This window comes from Conger conger, chromosome 8 (assembly GCF_963514075.1).
Source record: "Conger conger chromosome 8, fConCon1.1, whole genome shotgun sequence".
In the NCBI taxonomy this organism is placed as follows: domain Eukaryota; kingdom Metazoa; phylum Chordata; class Actinopteri; order Anguilliformes; family Congridae; genus Conger; species Conger conger.
In genome coordinates this window covers 11,661,013-11,682,576 of record NC_083767.1, presented here as the reverse complement: position 1 = coordinate 11,682,576, position 21,564 = coordinate 11,661,013, and the positions used below count along the sequence as shown (strand labels likewise).

At 43.7% G+C, this 21,564-nt stretch overlaps 2 protein-coding genes across 3 annotated transcripts; one reads left to right on the top strand and one right to left on the bottom strand.

Annotated features, from left to right (window-relative positions):
• The first annotated feature begins 481 nt into the window (after positions 1-481).
• Positions 482-12,400, top strand: si:ch73-290k24.6 (WW domain binding protein 1-like). 2 transcript variants are annotated; one of them, XM_061253255.1, is made up of 8 exons: positions 482-616; positions 717-909; positions 3,249-3,316; positions 3,772-3,831; positions 5,368-5,412; positions 5,925-6,072; positions 6,381-6,542; positions 6,703-12,400. In XM_061253255.1, the coding sequence occupies exons 5-8, from the start codon at positions 5,368-5,370 to the stop codon at positions 7,593-7,595; spliced, it is 1,248 nt and encodes a 415-aa protein (XP_061109239.1). In that variant the 5' UTR covers positions 482-616; positions 717-909; positions 3,249-3,316; positions 3,772-3,831; the 3' UTR covers positions 7,596-12,400. The 2 variants fall into 2 exon arrangements, with proteins under 2 accessions (XP_061109239.1, XP_061109238.1); XM_061253254.1 differs by lacking the exon at positions 3,772-3,831.
• Positions 12,401-13,431: 1,031 nt separating this feature from the next.
• On the bottom strand, positions 13,432-19,927 carry LOC133135907 (steroid 17-alpha-hydroxylase/17,20 lyase). The gene is made up of 8 exons (XM_061253249.1): positions 19,604-19,927; positions 18,509-18,647; positions 17,544-17,773; positions 17,106-17,193; positions 15,453-15,652; positions 14,614-14,783; positions 14,129-14,232; positions 13,432-13,698 (listed from the first exon to the last, which is right to left on the bottom strand). Exons 1-8 carry the CDS (start codon positions 19,925-19,927, stop codon positions 13,433-13,435), a joined length of 1,521 nt encoding a protein of 506 aa, XP_061109233.1. The 3' UTR covers position 13,432.
• Between the last annotated feature and the right edge of the window lie 1,637 nt (positions 19,928-21,564).

Below are 21,564 nucleotides of genomic sequence, written 5' to 3'. Positions count from 1 at the left end.
TTACATATAAAACTAGTCAAGAGATAGTCTAAAAAGGCCAGATACTGCTACAAATAAATTTCATTTATATTTATGCTACTCTAACGCTCAAGCGACAGTTTCTTGTACTCTGCTGACACCACCTGGACAATTAATGTAACTCCTGCCTCGGTGCTGATGCAGGAATTGTTTTGGCCATTTGCAGATATGCTATATAGGGGGGGTATTATGTTCATCTGAATTGAAAATTATATATATTTTTAATTAGTTAGCAGAATAGATGCAAGTGTTGACAAACATATTTATTGAGCAGGATCACTGCTTACTAGCTCAGTCGGGAAAATAATTGTACATTCTCAGATACAGGCACCTATATATGCTGCTCTGACATGGTGCATTCAATCGCCGAAGTCGTCTTGTTTCAAACAACCCGGCTGTTAGGATTTAATTAACAGCATTCATTAAACAGGTTGTAGAACGAATACGAATCCCAGGCTTGGGCCGTCGAACTTCGAGCAGCGTTTTCTATTCTGATTGGTCCAGATGGCACTCATAACGTATTCGAACAAATCTGAGTCGAATGCACTGACAGTTCGTTGGAACAACTTTACAGTACCTAAATGATAACAACTACTAGGTAACCGAAGCTACCTTTAATTGCATTTACTTTCTTATAACGTTGCGACGTGTGCATCATTTGGATTAGTCGCGGTTGTTCTGTCTCAATGTATTCGCAGGGTGATGCTTGCTTCCAGCAGAGGACTGTTGGGAAACCCTGATGAGCTGTCCTTTCTCCGGACGGAAATGGCGGACAGTTTGGCTTTAGACCTGGAAAGAGGAAGATACTCACTGCAACAGCACCCGGCGATTATTTTATAATACCAAGAAACTTTTGGTCATGGATTAAGATACGAGATGGATGCGGAGGATGTGAGTGCGTTTTAGTTTTTCCTTCATTTTAATCATAACAAGCCGATCACTGAAGCAAACGTTCGCTGATTTTGTTTTTTACCTGAAGTGTTCTCAGGCACAAAACAACAGAACCTTCGCTTGCTACGAAATGTAGCGAGCATGCAAATAAATATTTATAGCTGACTGTAGCCAGGGAAGTTACTATTTAGCTAGCTAGCAAACATTATCAACAATATACTTAGCCCAAATAGCTTGCGAAACTAACAAAATAACGTTAACATTGAAGCTAATGTTAGAAAATGTATGTATTTAAAGCTAGCTATAAAAAAGTGTTCCTTTACAGACTGTTAGTTTTTGGTCTGCTTTGTTCTGTAATAGCAGTTCACGAGGCATAACAAGCAACATTAGCTTGCTAGTTAGATAGCTGCCTGGTACCTGGTACCATTGGATGAACATAGATGGTTGTTTTGTTTGGCAGTGTTCTTTGTGTATATTTAAAACCCACGGCATTCTTCAAATAACTAGCTAGCACTGGCCAGTAATCGATGCACCAAATGCAAATCGTTATGCACTATCCTATATTTATTTCGTCATGCAAGTAATACATTTGCGTATGCCTTAACATAACTTAATTGCATTAACTACCATTATGCCAAATTCCGATTTTTATTTATTTATTTGGTACAATTGCTACTTCTTTTGAGAGAGAAATGCTTTCCTGACAGTTTTAATTCGACACATTAATATTTTGGGCATTTATTAGGAGATGCTCTTATCCTAAGCGATTTACACGGATTACCTCCCATCCCCCTTACAAATCATTTATACAGCTGGGTATTTTTAATGGTGCAATTCAGGTTAACGAATCACACAGCATTTGAGCACAGCATGTTCCCTAACCATTATTCTACCACCTTAGACAACTTCATAAATTGCCAAAGAGACTGCATAACTCGATGAAATGCAGTACCTGTTGGTGCAGTTGTGCACGAAACAAAGAAACGTTAATTGAAACGTCAAATGTTATTTTTACCAAGCTCTGTTTCAGGGACCCACATGGTTGGCTGGAGATCAGATAACAACATTTGACATTTTGCTATTTTAATTGAATGCAATGAGTCCTTGGCATTCTGTCTTTTGCTGATCACTTTAAACAAGCATCTTGCCACTGTCACATAAACAAATGCTTGAAATCAAAACCAGCAGTGTTGCTTTTGCATTCCTGCTCTTTGTTGAAGCAAATAGGAGTGTAAATTGGCTAATATTTTACTGAGAACATGCTAATGTCGCATGAGACAATGACAAAAGTGGCAGTAAAATCCTAAATTGTAGGCGCTAAATTGTAAAAAAGTGGAGTGGTTGGAAAGGTCAAGATGGATCGACAGATATATTTGCATTCCTTGCATGGAAACAATGGTAGATATTGTCAGAGGACCCAGAGAAGCAGAGTTTGGGTGAACCCAGAATGGATCCACTGGCATATGACGGCATGAGGAACGGGTGTAGATATTGGGTGGATGCAGAATCTATCCATGGGAATAACTGTGAGGACATTTGTGCCATAAAAATTCAAGGCAAAATTAAATTAAATCAAACCATACCAGAGGGATTTTCAGATTAGAGAGAATTTAAATCTAAATGTTAAAAATGGCAGCCAGATCAAGAATAACTGAGACCCAGGAAGGAGAAGCTCCTATAGCCAGCTACATTTTATGAATGAGAAATGTCTGAAGGATTCTGGTGTTTCTGTAATGGTATGAAGAATAATTTCCTGGCAGATTAAGTGCACTTATACCTTTCAAAGGTAAATTCTGTGTAAATCCTTACTTTTGGTATTGAGCAGTCATGTTCATCCTATGTTAATGCATTTCTTTAATATAGAGGGTTATGTCCTCTGAAATAGCAGTATCCTCATCCACAGAGCCCAAGTAGTTGCCTAGGGAACCGGCTCCTGTCTAAAATAGGCTTTGGAGATTTCCTGCTTCACTACTTACCACTGGTACAGAACTCCAACTGGTTTGAATATTTGGAGATTAACATTGAAGTCAACCCAAAACAATAGCAAACGGATGAAAGGAGGACAGGAATCATCTTTATGCTGATGATGATTCAGAAGGATGAGTAGTTTTATAAATCTCTGGAAGAATGTGGGGAAAACCTAAAGGAGGCTTAGGCTATGTTCTGTTGCACTAATCTCAGTTGTGGATCAGACAGAAATAAAGATGGAGTGAAGAGAATGAACCTGAAAACTGCTAAAAGAGATATGACAGTGGATGTAAATGAACAACAGGATATTACACGCCTGTTCAGTAATGTTTATTTGAATCTTTTTAAGTGTCATTTTTTTAAATTCTCAGGGTAAACGCATCCTGCCCAGGAAGCCAGGTGTTACAGAAGCAGGAGACATGGAGAACAGGCGTTCGTGGTATGCAAGTTTGTTTCCTACAAAGATGGGCTGATGAGAATTGTACTTGCTACTATGTTGATTTGCAAGGTTAAACCAAAGACAAGGGCCATCAGATAACTAGTATAGGCCATAAACCAGGGATCAGCAAGTCACAGTCCTTGAGTTCTGAGAACTGCTGGTTTTCCACTCTCCCTTTACCTGGGAGTCAGGTGTGCAGACAGTCTGGCCAATCAGTAGCACTAATTCCCCAGGTGAAAAGTCCAGGGCTGGATTTGGATTTGAGGGCCAGAGTTGATGATCCCAGGCATAAACCATTTACCCAATCCTGTTCCTGGAGATCTGCCGTCTAACTTGTAGTTTTCCATTTCAATCCTAATTTGACACACCTGATTCTGACAATTAGCAGCTCTCTAGCCATTGAATGAGGTGTGCTTTGTTTGGGCTGGAGTAGAAACCTACTGCTTCTCACCCAGGCTCCAGGAGTGGCCATCCCCTGGCGTCACCCTAGAATCAGTGACCAGCTGCAGGAGCAGGTACTGCTCTCGGCCAGAGCCCGGTGTCAGCCAAGCACTGTGGCTGCCGACTAAAGCGTGTGTTCACACCTCGCAGCCTGTAAAACTGAATCAACCCTCAACCTCAACGCTGTAAACACTGCGAACGTCATCTTCCTGTTTTTGACACTTTTTCTCGGTTTCACATTTGTTGTGTCTTGTGCTGAGTGTGGTAGACATGAAATGGCTTGTGTTGCATGCTGTTCTTTTAATACCGCTTTAAGCCTTGTTGAAAGCAGTGGATGGTATGAATCAGAAGGATTTATCCGGTTGTGCATTTTGCATCGGTTTTTGCACAGGATAAATACTGATAATCTTTATTTAAAATGGTGTGCTTGCCCGCATAGGTTTATGTTATTTATTTTTGACATCATTGCTCCCATGCAGATACATAATTTTCACATAATGTCAAAGAATGATACATAAACGTAGTTTTTGTTAAACTGTCAGTGGTGGAAATCAGCACAGTGTCAGACCTCTTTGGCATAGTTTCATGTTCAACCCATCTTCAATCAACAGGTCGATCCTTTTTCAAACTTCTTAGCTCTATCAATTGACTATGGTCCATCAAGATGATCTGCATCTTTTTTCATTATTCTCGAAACAAACTAATTTGGGATAAATTATGGTTGCTGGGTTACTAAAGTTATTTTACATGGCATTTACGTAAAAAGGTGAGATTTGAAAGTTGCTTTAGTTAAAAATGCTCTGTTAAATGGATGCATTCACTGTACATCTACCTATCTGTACTAACGAGACTGATTAAATACAACATAAATGGTCTGTGCTGGGTCCTAATTGACGAATGTCATTGTTACCACTGGAGAGAGCAGAGTGGGGGAGGGGTCCTCCCCCATACCGTCTGGGTTTTTGGCAGTTCTGTCTGGGTGCCCTCTAAAGACTCATTGAGTGGAGACGCTTTCTTTCGTTGTTGTCCTGTAAGAATCATTGAAACGAGAACAATGAACGTCTCCATTTGTCTATAGGATGGAGAATAAATAAAAGTATTCTGTTAAGGAGAGCAGGGTAGAGAATTGAGCAGAACACATCCAGTTTACAAAGACTGCCTCACTGACGCTATTCCCCTCAAGGCCAGAGTGCATTTAGGTGGTGCACCCATTGCAAGAATCTCACTCCTGTCGTGATAATAGAACCTCCATGAAGTTCAGAAATGTTAAAATTGATTTAAAATGATAAATTTGAATAAAAGATCCATTTTTATCCATAATTTGAATAAAAGGACTGTGTTGATTTACAGTCAATGTTTCCTGCCTGAACCCTTAGGCTATGATGTTAGGGCTCATCTCAGGAAAATTGTAGACAGTACTGGGTATGTATTACTGTTAGCCATAATAGCATCTGTATTTGAGTTTTCATGGTTATTTTGGCCTTGGTTTTAAGCTTTGACTAAAGTAGCCTAAATTATAAAACATAGGTTATTTTTCTGTCAAAAGTAAGAAAAATAAGAAAGCAGTTTCCTTGCTAAAATTTCTGAAGGACATTATTCTTTAATTTCAGATGACCGTATCCCCACAGAATACAGACATGACAACCATTAGCCAGGTAGGCGTTGCTTGCACTTTCATATATTGTAGGGATATTTCTCTTTTATATAGCACAAGTAATTTTATGGAGCTTACCCCAATAAATTTGCATCTAACATGGATACTTGCAACATCAGTCATTCCTATTAACCGTAAATGGCATCACTGTTCCTCACCATTGTCCTGCTTCCAATTCACTCCCATTCATTTTAGTAACCTTGCCAAAATTTAACTACAGAGGATAATAGATTGATAAAAGAGAGTACCAGCAACTGGGCGGAACGGTGATGCCGTTAATGGTCAGCTGGGACATCTGATGTCGCTAGTATTCACACATGCCATACAAACACCAAAAATTACTTGTGTTACACTAAAGGGTAATATCCCTTTTAGTAAAGCTGTTTGATGTTGCCTGTGCTGGTCTTCTGGTGTCAGAAATTGGTAATAAATGAACTGTACTTTCCGGGGCTAGATTGCCTTTCCTTTCTCGTGATGGAGGCAGCATTGTGATCATGTTGTGCTCTCCTGTAGGGCGTGGAGTACCAGGGTTCTGGTAGCCTGCCCCTCATCGGTAGCCCTAAGTACTGCCCCTGGGTGAACCGCAGCGGTGGGTACCTCTGTGAGACTGGCCACTGCTGTGGAGAGACAGGCTGCTGTACCTACTACTACGAGCTCTGGTGTGAGTAAAACTGCTGCAGACCATGGTGGTGGTGTTACGTAGTCAAGGCCTGTCCACACCAAGAAATATAATGAAAACAATAACGATAGATTAACTTGTTTTGATTCCATTTCATTATAGGCCACTCTACCACAAACACGTGTGTGTGTGTGTGTGTGTGTGTGTGTGTGTGTGTGTGTGTGTGGAACTCTGAATGATTATGAGCTCTTGTGCTATGACTATGAGCAGGTGTCGAGGAGTAAAATACTTGTTGGATTCTTCCGGGTGTACTTTTTGGAGGTTGTGTGAAAGAATGTTGTGTTCTTCAGGGTTCTGGCTTCTCTGGACAGTCCTGATAATGTTCAGCTGCTGCTGTGCGTATCGACACCGCCGGGCCAAGCTGCGGATCCAGCAGCAGCAGAGACAGAGGGAGATCAACCTCATCGCCTACCACGGGGCCTGCAACTACCCCACCTCCATGCTGGACCTCAGTACGACACCTTTTCTCTCTCAGATTTTTCACTGTAACTTCATACTTGTTCAGATTTGTCGTATCTCCACTGCAGAAACGATTATGGGGAAAAAAGCCACTTGCTTCAGCGAGTTACTGGCACAGTGAAATAAAAATAAACCTCAATTTGTTTTTGGCAGGTTTCTTGGCGTCGTTTAAGCTCCCGTCGTACGAAGAGGTGGCAGCCCAGCCCTGCACGCCACCTCCGCCGTACAGCTCGGTTTTGGCCCTGCAGGGGGGCGGGCGCTACGCCCACGCCGGCCCCAGCGGCATGACGTCCTCTCAGAGCTCCGACAACTACACCAGCTGCTCCTGCGAATCCTGCTCGGGCACCTCCCCCTGCAGCACCTCCTTCTCCGTGCAGGTGACCTACGAGACCGACACCAGCAACGCCACCACGCCCAGCGAGGCGGGCGACCTCCAGCCTCTCGACCCCAGCCCTCCGGTCACCAGCCCCACCTCGCCCCAACCTCCGCTCCCTGCGCCTCCCTCACCCCCGCTCGCCTCTCCCTCTGCCCCATGCTCCCCCACGCTCCCACTCAGCGACCCCCTGACCGACCCCCTGACCGACCCCCTGAAGGAGCCGGCGGAAGAAGGAGGGGAGCGTTCGGAAGAGGGCCCTTCCCCGAAACCCGCCCTGTCTCCGCCCAAACACGCCCTGTTCTCCTCCAATGTGGACTTCTTCGAGCCCGACTGCCGGACGCCCTGCGCTTCCGACGGCGAGGAAGAGGACGTGGACGCGGATGAGAGCCAGTACCGCCACCGGAGGCTCACCGGCGACTCGGGCATCGAGGTGTGCCGCTGCCAGGTGGAGAGCGAGGAAGAGGAGGAGGAGGAGGAGGAGGGCGCAGAGGCGGAGGAGGAGACGGGGAAACTCAAGGAGTCCGAGGGGGAAGGGGCCCGCACTCTCCACGACAGCGCAGACTGCTCTAATCGAGCCCAGAGCCGGATGAGTGAGGAGTGCGGCAGTCTGTGCAGCCCCGGTTCCGCTCTGCTGCAGGAAGAGGCCGTCATCACGGTGGAGTCCGCCTGAGGGATCCCACCGCAGAACAGACCAGCGGGAGGAAAGAGCGAAAACAAAAAAGAACCAAACGGGAGCGTTTCAAATTACAGGGAGGGGGCCTAATGACAGGACCTGGCAGACCTGTGATGTCAGCTAGTATGCCCACGTTTGCACAGAGGCCCAGAAAATAAGAATAATAAATGATTTGTGGTGCATATTTGGAAATTCAAAAAAGCATTACCACTAAAGAACCTGCAGGAGAAAATGCGGCGGCCCCGATTGACGCTAGTTTTCTTTTCGCGAGCCGAATGTCGGTCGCGCGTCCCAGAACAAGGGACATTTTCTGTGGAGCGTCAGCGAGTGTTGGTGAGCTCGCGCTGGGACCGGTCGCACAGCAGACCGCTGCAGCTGGGCGGTGTGAATGAGGTCAACACGACGTCTTCACTGTAGAGCCCTTTCTCCCTGCAGTGCCTCAACAGCACTCTAGGGCCACCCGCCCTCTCTCTTCTAGCACGCCTGTGCTAAACCAGCGTTTATCTCCATTCTGACGTCAGTGAAACGAGGGGCAGACAACGGTCGTTTGTTCTGCTGCTCGACTGTAACGGCGAGCCTGTAACACGCTAAGTTACTCTTCCCTCTCTGCTGCACGGGCTGCTTGGGGGTGATGATTAATAATAATAATATTTATAATAATAAGGCAATAATAATGATGGTAATAATGCGCCAGATTCCACGATGCATTGAAAACCAGCAGAGGGTGTAGTTGGCCTGGGTCCTTTTCAGACGAATGGCACTGATGCGCTTGGTACAGTTACCTGTAGCAATGAGCCTGGGTACTTCTCCTACATTCTGTACACAGCATTGTAAATGGAGCTACAGTATAGCGCAGCGTTTTCAGTGGAGTTAAATGCCGATTGCTGTCTGAGCACTCAAGGCTCAGAATGGAGGAAGTCATGTCTACACACCAGCCCTCCTCTTCCTCTGTTCTGTGCGGGCTTGGCGTCCCTCACAAGTCCCCTGTGATTCTGAATCACGGATTGTGTTCTGTACAATCCAGATGGTCACCTCCTGCTTTTCCCCGCTCGGTCACCTGCGGGTTTCTGATTATTGACGGGTTTATGGTGCTCCCAAACCCTCTAAAGCTCCACTGGATATGCCTTTTCCGGAATGTTCCTAAGATACAGCCAGTTGGAATGCTGTGGCTCTAAAAGACGAGAGGCAGAACCGTACGGTGTTAAGAACACAGAGCTGACCATCTGGATGGTCTGTAGTGATATCAGTGGCTGAATGTAATCGCCCACGTGTCACACACAGGTATTTAACTCAGAGCTAGGACGTGTGCAAGGAATCTGATACGGAAGAGTCCAGCACACGGGCTGAACCCCCAAGTTGGGCAGCACTGTTGCTGTCAGACAAATATGTCTCATTTATATACAGCAGAATTCATTTTTTAATTGGTGTGTTTTCCATTCTCCTTGTCAAGACTACGTTGCTGCGTTTTAAGCCTCTTGGGCATGATGTTATTGTAAGTGCCAATGGGTTCACAGTGGACCTAGTTGCATATAGATTGGTTAAATTAAAAAAACGTTTTACCTCCATAGTGTATGCGTTTTGTTTGAGATGCATAATGTCTCGTACCCCACCTGTGCAAAAAATCTATCTTGTAAGGAAATTGTCAGGTGGTTTTGAATTATTTAGAAAAATATATAAACATCAGAGAAGTCTTAATTTAAGTATCAGGATTGTAACTTTGTTTGTTTTTGTATTCTGAAATTCACATTAAAAGCTCATATATTTTTGGTCTGGTGGTTGAGTGGAGACCACTTTTAACACCGTAGCAAATGCAAATGAACTGCCTGCTTTGGTAATGAGCAGTTGACCGTTCAAGCCTGAGTCTGACGGTGCTGAACAGATCGCATACGAAATGCTGTATTTCTGACTGCCCAGATTCTTATCAACCACCAGCAGATCACAACCATGCTCTCTGGGGAGTTTCATTCAAATTTTTAAACTGACGGTAGCATCTGTTCTCCCACACATCCCACTGCCCCTGTCTCAATTACATTTTCTTTTATTTCTTTACTTGGAAAGTCATGTGAAACTGAGCTCGGCTCAGACCAACATAATTTTCTTTGATATAATTTTTCTTTTACGTATAAACAATATGTGTACTAAACTTATTTGGCAACTACCTTTAATGAGGCTGCATGTGAATTTGTGTAATGTGGAGAGAAGTGATGGGTTGGGAAAATGTATGTTTGTTCATCAGGTAGCCAGTGCTTTTGGCATGTGAAATGTTTACAAAGGAATGAACCTGCTCATTTTTGTGAGCTGAAAGCGTACTGTTCATACCCCAGCTTACAGTATCGCATGTTTATTCAGACTATATAACTTTAGTCAATGTTTAGTCAGAATATATAACTTTAATTCATCCAAATTGAGTTTCCTTACTAACAGCAATATAATATAATACAGACATTTCAGTGTTCCGAAATCCTTTTGAGGGCAAATATTTTTTCATATATGGAGAATGTTCCATTAAGGCAGGTTTTTGCAGCACCATGCAGTATTCCACATTGTGTAATATACACAAAATGAGAGAGCAACAGTGTCCTCTAAATATTCCAACAATTTTTCAATATGAACAAATTTTTCTAGGCTTGTCAATGGAAGCGTCTGAAACCGGCTAAGGTCCACAGCCTTTGTCCCACAAATGAAGTTGAACAAAGATATTTTGTAGAACAGAGCATTCTATTGATGTGAGGGCGGACTGGTACTGACTGGTGTCTGGCACAGCCTTCTGTCAGAGACACGGGAACCGGGTGAGATGAGAAGAGTGGGGACATCACACACACGCACACACACACACACGCACACGCACGCATGCGCGTGCATGCACGCACACACACACACGCGCGCGCACACACCCACACACCAGGGTGCTGCTCTCAGAAATGCTCTTATTCATCTGGCAATTGCTCCTTTTGTAATTTGGAATATTGTTGCAGGGAAGGATCTAGAAGGGGTGGTTTACTGGCCTGGCCTACTTCTTGAATGGCCTACACACCCTGAGGTTTCAATGGAACTAGATGAAGAATGTACAAAGCTTACAAATATGAATCTTGAATCAGAGGCTGCTAATTCACTAAACCCGGTTTGTATTCACTTGAACCTGTTTATTTAGTTGCAGTACGAATGAAGACATCTGTTCTGAATTGCTTTGTATCATTTCAACAAGCAGGTGCCAATGTTGTTGAAAGCATTTTGCAGCCATATCGTTCTCCTTAAAAACTTTTAAGGACAGTTTCCCGTTGATTGAGAGGGACGTGTTATTTCTTCTCGGTAATAAATTAAAATATATATTCTTGCTGTTGCTTGATGACAGCAAATGGTTCTTAAAAGTGCCATAAAATGGTTATTTTGTAGTTTGCTTCACCACCACCCAGCCTATACTTATTTACCTCCAACTAATAAAATGTAAATTAGCTGTATAAACCTAGAATTTTGTTGTAAATAAAATATATGTATTCGTAAAATATATCGTATGGATATTATTTGATCCTGTTGTCTGCAATACATCACCTGTAAAACCTTCTAAAATGTTAAAAGTATATTTTATTGTTTTGTATGTGTGCGTGCGTGTGTGGAAAATATGAAATTATGGTTTTCATTTCATTTATGGTGTTGAGAAGTAGAATCTCCATATCTTTATATCATTTCAGCCAGAATGGTGAAACTGCACATTTCAAACCAGAAAGCTTCATTTTTAAGGCCACTGATCAAATGAAGTTTTCTTTTTAAAGCTGAATTTAGACTAAAATAAAAGCATTTAAAAAGATTGGATCCTGTATTCACAGGAAATGTTTTGTGACGCATGATCGAGAAAATCATTGTGTGAAATGTTTTTGGGGCATCAACAACCAGCTACTTCCATTGTTTGTTTGTTCACTGGCTGTGTGAGTTGCTGACTGTTACCTTGTTTTACCTTGTAGTTTCAGAGTCGCAAGGGTCAAGCCGAGTGCTTATGTTTCTTATACTATGTAGTGCTCTTGCTATGAATAAACAGTATCTTCTATATTTTAATACATACATTTTCTGAAACCAAAAAGCAAAAGAACCAGGAATAAATATATGTATGAACAAATAATTTCATGGTTGACTGTTTAAATATTGGCTTTTATTTTATTTTATTTTTTCTTCTGTGGTGCAAGGACAAGGGTTCTATTCTCATGTCCAGTACTGCTACTGTTGAAAGGACACGCCTGTAGATGTGAGTGAGTAGTACAGATCTTTGTATAATGCCTTTTTAATCTTGCCATGTCTCCATAAATCTTATATACCACGCATGGAAGAAAGGGAGTGACATCACTATGACATCATTATTAGGGCACTGATCTCCAGTTGTTGAGTGTACGATTGACTATTGCTGATGGCGATGGTTTAGATGATGTATACCTCTTCAAAGGTAAAGGGCAATTGTTTTCTTTAATCTGATAATATCAAGTGTGTGTTATTTCCTTTAATTTGATGGGGTACGTTTTGTTTATTTTTAAATTTGATGACATGGGGAGACCTTTGATATGTACGATAGAGGTATTTGTTGTCTCAGTTCTTCCCTAATATTATCCTCACTCTTCACTCTACCCGGATTGGTGAATTATTTTCTAACAGAATTATTCTTCAGGTACTAGGTTTTACATGGAATGTGCTTAACGTCATCAGTGTGTGTTTGTCTGTTGGACTTGGCAGCCAGCACTGCTTATGAGCCAACCCTTGAACATAAATAAACGTGTGAACATAAATTGTGTGAAAATAAAGTGTTTCATACATCCCCATTGTGAGAGTTTTATTTATATCTGTTTTTGGGGGAGAATCTAAGAACAAGGCACTTAAAATGGAGCTGTCAGGTTTGAATATGAATGGGCCTGTAAAGGAACAGCCTTATAGAAAAGCATAGAAAACCATTCTAATAGTCCCTTTGTGTGGCCAATGACCTTTCTGATGTGGACCATTACATCTATATAGCACTTTTCTAGACACTCAAAGCACTTAAAGTGATGAGGGAGAAACTTGCCTCAACCACCACCAATGTGTAGCACCCACCTGGGTGATGCAACGGCAGCCATTTTGCACCAAGTCGCTCACTATACACAAGCTGAACAATGTTTTTTGCCAGTTGAATTGGGATGATTAGGTGGCAGGTTGGGATGTGTACATTACTGCTGTAGACCATAGACTGTTTATGTAGAGGTCACTGTCATATACAGATAAGTATTTTGATTATGTGTTGTGTATAATTATTGATAAGTGAACAGAACCAGGCAATCTTGCCGGACTTTGGATCTGGTTATCTTAAACTGACCTTGCACACCACAAGCATGCTGAAAAGCAATTGCAGAGAATTCTAATCACAATAAATACCAAAGAAACCAATCATATCAAATTCAAAATACTGATTAGAAAGTGATGATTAAAGGAAACTCCTGTGTGCTTATTACTCAAGATATGTGATTATCTGAATCAACAATAACTACTTTAATTTAGGTGTCTTGAACGGTCAGATTTTATAGTGAACATGCATCAAACAGTAAAACCATCCATGCAAAACTGGCTTTTATTTAAGGTAAATGACTTGATATACAGTAGTACTTCAGCTATAATGTTTGTGTCAGGTCTTTTAACGCCAATATAACTGGGTTGTTTCAAGCAGATATGATGTACCAGTGGCTTAGTAAATAGTCAAACCTGTTCAGAGGCACTGAAAAGTGGAGAGTAACGATCGTTCATGAAACGCCTGGGTGAAATGCAATAGAGATTATTTTCAGTGAATTTTGTGATGAAAGAATATGAACAGATTTGACCGGTTGTCACACTCCGAGGTCAGCCCAGCTGAAACGAGGGCGGACGGCCAACGTGTAGCTCAGCGGCTGGAGGACCACGCCGAAGCGCCCCTGGAGGTCAGGCAGGGGGACCCCAGGGGGGAGGCTGAATGTGAACCGCTGCAGGAGCCAGCTGGAGAACAGGAAGAGCTCCAGCTTGGCCAGAGCCTCGCCCATGCAAACCCGGGGCCCCGCCCCAAAAGGCAGGAAGTAGGGCGGGGAGAAGCGCTGACCCTCACTGTCCAGGAAGCGTTCTAAGGGTGAAAGATCAACACGGGATTTAACTCGCCAGATAAAAGCGTAGCTTTTTAAGGACCCAAACAGTGGAAGAGACCATGGAAGACAATGCACATATGTATATACACACAACAAGAAATCAATACCTAAACTGTGTAGTGTACAGTTATATACACTTCTGCAAAATGGGACCATCATACAGTATGAATGGATTTTCTGAATATTGGTGTCTAATGAGATGACTTATAAAGGTAAAAGTAAATTATATACTAGGTCATTATTTCACTGAAGCTTGTTACATGTTGCTAGGTGATCAATGAAAGGCTAGGCAGAAAAGGTGAGAATTATATTTAGCATTAGAAGTGGAAGAAGAAGAGACCCTCATAGACCTTGAGCATACACACATTTGCCTCCCTCACGCTATTCTCGCCCGACCGGCCTCCCTACCTGGCATGAACTTCTCGGGCTGCTCCCACTGTTGAGGGTCATGGTGGATGTGCCACATGTTGACCAGCACACGTGTGCCCTTGTGGATGCGGTGCCCTCCTATGCTGGGGGGGAGCAGGAGGAGGAGGAGACTGGTGAGCTCCAGGCAGCCATTACATTCATTACATTAAATCACATTATATTACATTACATTACATGACAGTTATTTAACTGACACTTTTATCCAAAGCGACTCACAGTTGACTAGTCTTAGCAAGGACAAATCCCCCCTGGAGCTGTGGGGTTAAGGGTCTTGCTCAAGGGCCCAACATCTGCACTGATACTATTGCGACTACTCGGGGGCTTGAAGCACCGACGTTCCAGGTGGCAGTCAGGCACCTTAGTCACTAGGCTGTAGGCTATAGGCTACCCCCCGGCCCCACCCCGTTCCTCCAGGTACCCAATCGCTTTACGATGTGCCCCTCCCCCGGCGTCTCCATGGTTACCTGGTGTCCTGCAGGGCCACGTGGGGGATGAACACGGGGCTGACTGGCCGTATCCGCAGCACTTCGCTCAGGGTGCTCTCCAGGTAGGGCAGCCGCCCTCGATCCGCCAGGCTGGGGGTCCGGTCCCGGCCGATCTGCTCATCCAGCTCCTGGTGGATCTTATCCTGGACCTGAGGGCCATCAGCACAGATGCACTGCAGCGACCGCTGCCATTGTACCCGTCTTTTCTGTCAGGTACACTCAGAAATCAGCTAATCCCCTCCCTTGTGGAGAATCTTCAGCCTGCTAAATGCGAGAGAGTGAGTGAGTGAGTGAGTGGATGAGTGAGTGAGTGAGTGAGTGGATGAGTGAGTGAGTGAGTGAGTGAGTGAATAGATGAGTGAGTGAGTGAATAGATGCGTTAGTGAGTGAGAGAGTGAGTGAGTGAGTGAGAGAGCGAGTGAGTGAGTGAGTGAATAGATGAGTGAGTGTGTGAGTGAGTGAGTGAGTGAGTGAGTGAGTGGATGAGAGAGTGAGTGAGTGAGTGAGTGAGTGAATAGATGAGTGAGTGAGTGAATAGATGCGTGAGTGAGTGAGAGAGTGAGCAAGCAATTTTTAATGGCTAGGGTAAAATTTTATGCACCTATAGACTACCACCCTCTGACAAGCATTGCACATTCTTAGGCACTTTTTTCCTACCATTTTCCTGAAGGGGAAACTAAGAATAGCCTACTTTCCCGTTTCAGAAGTGCCATTTGGGTGCGATTACAGCTTGTGGCTCTCACACCAGGAAAGTGAAAGTTTGTCTTTGATAGCTCCTGCTCTCATGTTCACTGAGGTGTTCTATGGATGAGACCCACCTCAGGGTTGTGCAGCAGGAAGGCCAGGACCCAGAGCAGTGTGGTGGTGGTCGTCTCCACGCCTGCGCCAAAGGCATCAGCCGCGATCATCAGGACGTGGTCGTCAGTGAAGCTGGACTCCTCCCCTGAGCTCTGCTGGCCCTTCAGCAAGGCGTCCAGCAAGTCACGCGTTTCCTCTGAGCTGTAGCTCGCCTGTGCAGTCAAAACAGGTCAGAAATCCCACTTATATGGGACATGGTTACACTACATAGCCAAACTCAACCCTGTTCCTGGAGGTCTACAGTCCTCTAGGCTTTCACTCCAACTTTAACAAGCACATCTCATTCAACAGCTTCAAATCTGCTTGAACTGCTAATTAGTAGAATTGGCTGTGCCAAAAACCTACAGGATCTCCAGGAACATGGTTTGGCAGCCCTGATATAGACTTTAGCTATGGTAGGGGTCTGCAACCCTGGTCCTGGAGAGCCGCTGGCTCTGCTGATTTTTGTTGTTATGCTGCACTTAATTAATCAACTAAAGCAGTTGATTACACTGTTAACTCACTTCAACTGGTTACTTGGGTCTAAATTTGGGGCTAATTTAAAAGTGAAAAAAAAACCCAGCAGAGTTTATGGCTCTCCAGGACCTCGGTTGCAGACCCCTGTGCTATGGGTACACTGTACATTTGATCTATGCTTTGCTAATCTATCCATAACACTATACCAAAAATATTTATGCTGCAGTTGAATATTAACTGAGGATTCACAGGTTGCTGTAAAGTGTAGGGGTTCCTGGTACATTATAAGAAGTTATAAACAACCCCAGCCAGTACATTCATTCATTCATTCATTATCCTAACCCGATTATCCTGAACAGGGTCGCAGGGGGGCTGGAGCCTATCCCAGCATACATTGGGCGAAAGGCAGGAATACACCCTGAACAGGTCGCCAGTCCATCGCAGGGCACACACACCATTCACTCACACACTCATACCTATGGGCAATTTAGACTCTCCAATCAGCCTAACCTGCATGTCTTTGGACTGTGGGAGGAAACCGGAGTACCCGGAGGAAACCCACGCAGACACAGGGAGAACATCCATCCATCCATCCATTATCTTAACCTGCTTATCCTGAACAGGGTCACAGGGGGGCTGGAGCCTATCCCAGCATACATTGGGCGAAAGGCAGGAATACACCCTGGACAGGTCGCCAGTCCATCACAGGGCACACACACCATTCACTCACACACTCATACCTATGGGCAATTTAGACTCTCCAATCAGCCTAACCTGCATGTCTTTGGACTGTGGGAGGAAACCGGAGTACCCGGAGGAAACCCACGCAGACACGGGGAGAACATGCAAACTCCGCACAGAGAGGCCCCGGCCGACAGGGATTCGAACCCAGGACCTCCTAGCTGTGAGGCGGCAGTGCTACCCACTGCACCATCCGTGCCGCCCAGGGAGAACATGCAAACTCCATACAGAGAGGCCCCGGCTGACAGGGATTCAAACCCAGGACCTCGTTGCTGTGACGCGACAGTGCTACCCACTGCACCATCCGTGCCGCCCCCAGCCAGTACATTCAAGTTATAATATGCTGCTTTATAGATAACTGTGTTATCACCTATGAAAACCGTAAAGCTATCAGCCACCTCTGTCATCATCTGTCACCTTGTGCTCCTCCAGCTTCCTGTTCAACAGTTGGTCTCTCAGTTTAATACACTCTTTCAGTCTCGTCAAGTCCTTGTTGGGGAAGATCTGTAGGCAAAATAGGGCAGTCTGAAGCAAACATATTTTGCTGTACATTCTATTTAGTCACATTGTATTTCAGTCACTGGAAAAAAAAAAAAAACTTTAAATAGATTTTAACTGTCAATTCCGTTTCAATTCACTCAATTCAGGAAATGACTTTAAATCAATTATAACTTGAAAAATCATGATGGAAAACCATCATCATAGACCATTATGGGTGTTTTTTCATTCTCTGAATTGATTGATTTGAAATGGAATTTACCACAATTTAGCTCATGCTATTGAGAGATGATTACAAAGACTTATAGTTTATTAGATGGCCAATAAAGCCGTAAGTTGGTGATTATGGCCAGTACCCTCAGCCAGGGGAAGATGTCCACGAGGCCTCCCTTTGCCACGGTCTGCACAATGCCAGTGTTGTAATCCATCACAACCTTGAGCTCAGGGTCATGAGGCTGGTAGGTGGAGCCGAACACAAGAGCGCACACCACGTTGGTCACCGCCCGCATCAGCACTGTCGCTGGATCCAGAGGCTGTCCTGCCACTCTCAACAATTCAGAGCACAGGCTGGTGGCTTCCTCGCACACTGCAGAACAGTTACACGGTGAGAGAACCTCTATGGCAGTGATCCTCATCCCTGGTCCTGGAGAGTGGCTGGGTCTGCTGCTTTTTGGTTTTTGCCTTAATAGCAGCAACCAATTCAGACCCAAGAAACCAGGTGAGGTGAGTTAACTAAGCTTTCAATTGCCAAAACACCCTGCGGCTATCTATGGTCTGCCCAAAACCAAATCAACATGACACAGTCATCCGGATAGAACATCTATGGTCTGCCCAAATCAAATCAACATGACACAGCCATCCGTATAGAACATCTATGGTCTTCCGAACCAAATCAATCAGTCAATCAGGCTGGCCAGGGGAAGCAGTAGTGTATGAATTCTGTAAGAACCCTTCTTTCGGGAGAACTGTAGGTTGAGTAGGCAGTAGTGCATTTCCCTGTTTTCTGTTCCCACATACATACAGATATGTAATGCGTGGTACTGCTTTGGTCTATTTGGTCTTTACAAATGAGAAAAAATATTCTGAAAATTAGCATTGGTTAAATCTGGTACATCAAATTATGATGGTACCCTGACAAATAAATGAAGTAAAGTATAAATAGGAAAGTTACTATCTCTCGGAACTACCACTTTTTTAATTCTATCTAAGATTATATGTTAAATATGATTAATATAATTCATAACACTAGCTTGCAACTGCAGTTTACTTTTGCAGAAAAGTCTGTAGTCCAGTATTAGTGTATACTAGTGGCACACCTCACCGATTGTCTGCAGTTTGCTGGTGCCTTCTCCGAACATGGAGAAGGAAGATTGCACCAGCCTGCGGTGGCACTTCCATAGGGGGCTGTAGTCAGCGAAAGCGATGTCTTTACCCTCCCGGGAAAGAAGCTCAGTGGTTACCTTAGTAGAGAGGGTTCAGGAGGGAGGGTTCAGTACCAGGGTTGCTTACGCTCATTGGATAAAGGAATTTTGATTTACGGAAGTCACTTTTGGACAAATAACAAGAAATGTTATCATTTTAGCAGTCAAAACAGGATGAGAAACTTCTCTCTCCGTTTTCTTTTTCTATCTCTTTCTTTCACATAGAGTGCAGTCCGTAAGCATTTGGACAGTGGCACAATTTCTGTTCTTTTGGCTTTGTATTGCAGCACATTGGACTTGAAACAATGAATATGAATATGAATAACAACGAAAGTGCAGGCTGTCCCCTGTAATTTGAGGGTACATACATCCATATTGGGTGATCCATCTCGGAGTTTTGTCCCTTTTTTATACACAGTCCCTCCATTTTAGGGAACCAAAAGTAATTGGCCTGTGTCTCTGACTGTTTTTTTTTCTTCTTCTTATTTCTCTGCCTCATAATGTTTCCTTTACTTTCATTGGAACAACTCTGGCCCTCATATTGACAAACACCAATAACAAAGGAAATCTAGAATCACCACTAGATACTGAAAACGTTCTTAGACCTTTTCTAAGATAGTCAATGAATACTCTTGATTTATTCAAGAGTATTCAATGACTCAGAGTAACAGCTCAGAGGCCAATTGTCCAATTACATTAGGTCCCCTATAATGGGAGGACTATGTATAACAAGGGATGTAATTCCTACATGGATCACCTGATATGGATGTAAGTACCCTCAAATTAAAGGTGACAGTCTGCACTTTTACCTCATATTCATTGTTTCAAGTCCAATGTGCTGCAATACAGAGCCAAAAGAACAGAAATTGTAGCCCTGTCCAAATACTTATGCACTCCACTGTATATGCACCCCCTCCCACACACCCACAGACAAACACTACCACATCAACACAGAGACCACTGTCAGTAAAATGCTGGACATGCAGGCTTCTCACCATTTTGGGCCTTCCCGCAAACTCCTTCCCTTTCTGCAGGAGCACCTCCCTGGCGTGCTTGAAGTTGTTGACCACCACGGTGTAGTGCGGCCCCAGGTAGAGGGCGTACAGCTCCCCGTACCTCTCTCCCAGGCTGGTGAGCAGCAGGTGCTGGGGGAGGTCCTCCCGTAAGCTCAGGAGGCTGCCCAGGATGGGGAGTGAAGGTAGGCAGGGCAGCGAGGCAGGAGAAGGCCTCCCGGCCACCACCCTCCGCACCACCAGCAGAGCGAGTAGAACGGCCAGAGCCGTGAGCAGCACCTCTTCAGACATCCAGCGCCCCGCCATTTCTCACGTGAGAAGCCGCCGAACTAAAGGAGGGGGCCTGGTCGTCTCCCACAAATATAGGGGCCAGCTTGACGTCACATGGCCTTGGGAGAGGCCGCAGGTCTGAGGGATGTTGGTCCAGCTCCCATTCAACAGCCTTGCTCATGTTATTGCAGTAGATGTCCCTGCTCAAGAGATTTTTCTGGTATTTACAGTGGAGTTTTTCAACGTTTTCAGAAAAAACAAATGGCACTTTAATTGTAAAATGTTAAATTGCTAACAGAGGTGATTAGCAAGCATTTACTATATAGTATTTTACCAATATTTTTTGGGATTGAAGTATTTTTATTTCTGTGTTGATTTAAAATCTAAATAATGTCCCAGGTCAATCTGACCCTGCGAGCAGTACCACATGGTCCAGCACAAGGGTAAAGTACACCAGCAAGAGAGGAGGTTGTGTATTTACAGTATGTCACTGTGTATTCTGAAAAAATAGATACAGGGGAATAGTAAATAATTAATTCAAAGGTATAGTTTTCCGGCAGCACGGTGATATGCTCTCTGTGATTTATACATATCCGCTTGTCTGAAGGGCATCCGGCATCTCACATTTTATGACCAATTGCAGGGCAGCAGGAAGTGAAGGTCACATTGAAGAATAAATTGTTGGTTTATTTTAGGGATATGCCTCTACGAAACACAGGAAAGGAAATCATTTTATTGTTCATAGGTAAAACGGTAGATGGTAGAAAAAAATGTTAAAAATGATGCTCTTATATGTATGATGCTTCTCTCACCCCATCTAGTGTCCAGTGTCAATACATCATATAATCATCACCTCTGGTAAATGCTAAAGGGAGAGAACTCGAAGGAATTCAGAAAAAGACAAAGGAGCACATTCTGTTTTGTTTGTTTGTTTGTTATAATAGAGAGTTAGCCGCGCTGACAGCAGTGCTTAGTTTAAGCAGAATCAAAAAAGTTATCTCGTAAACTGTTAGTCAGGGATGTTCCCCATGGCCTGCCTCCCCCAAGATTTTTTCTGTCCTTGCAAAAAGGGAACTTACTGTGAGCTTTTTTTGGAGGACACGTGACATCTTTCCTCAGGGCCACATTTTAAATTCAGAGTTTAACCTCTGACCTCAGTATCTGAAAAATAAGAGACTGGCATTTCAACACACCACAGGAAAGAGAGAGGCTGCATGTTAGCGAACTGATTTTGTCTTCACATGGTGGCATAGATTACAGTATATTTAGACAGTATAGATATACAGTATGCATGTAGATATTGTGATCAAATTTACTGTTGATTCCTCTTTGGATTTCATACTTTAAAATTAAGGGAACACACAAAGCTCTGCAAATTTATTTGGCAGGAAATGTATTCTGGATATTGGGTAGGAAGATTGTGAATTTGCTGCATGCATTTCTCATGATCCATTCAGTAGCTTAGGTTTGCCTCTCTGTGTGGCAAAATCTCAGCAATTCTCAGTACTGTTATCAAAACAAAAGGCATCTAGATTCAATGGCAAAGCCAAGTTATTGTACTCAAGTTTGTGGGTTTTCTTTGTTAGTTTTGATTGTGAGTAGGATTCTGCAAGTTGGCATTCAAGAAATGGAGAGGAATGAAAATGAAAGTCTGCACTTTAACCTAATATTCA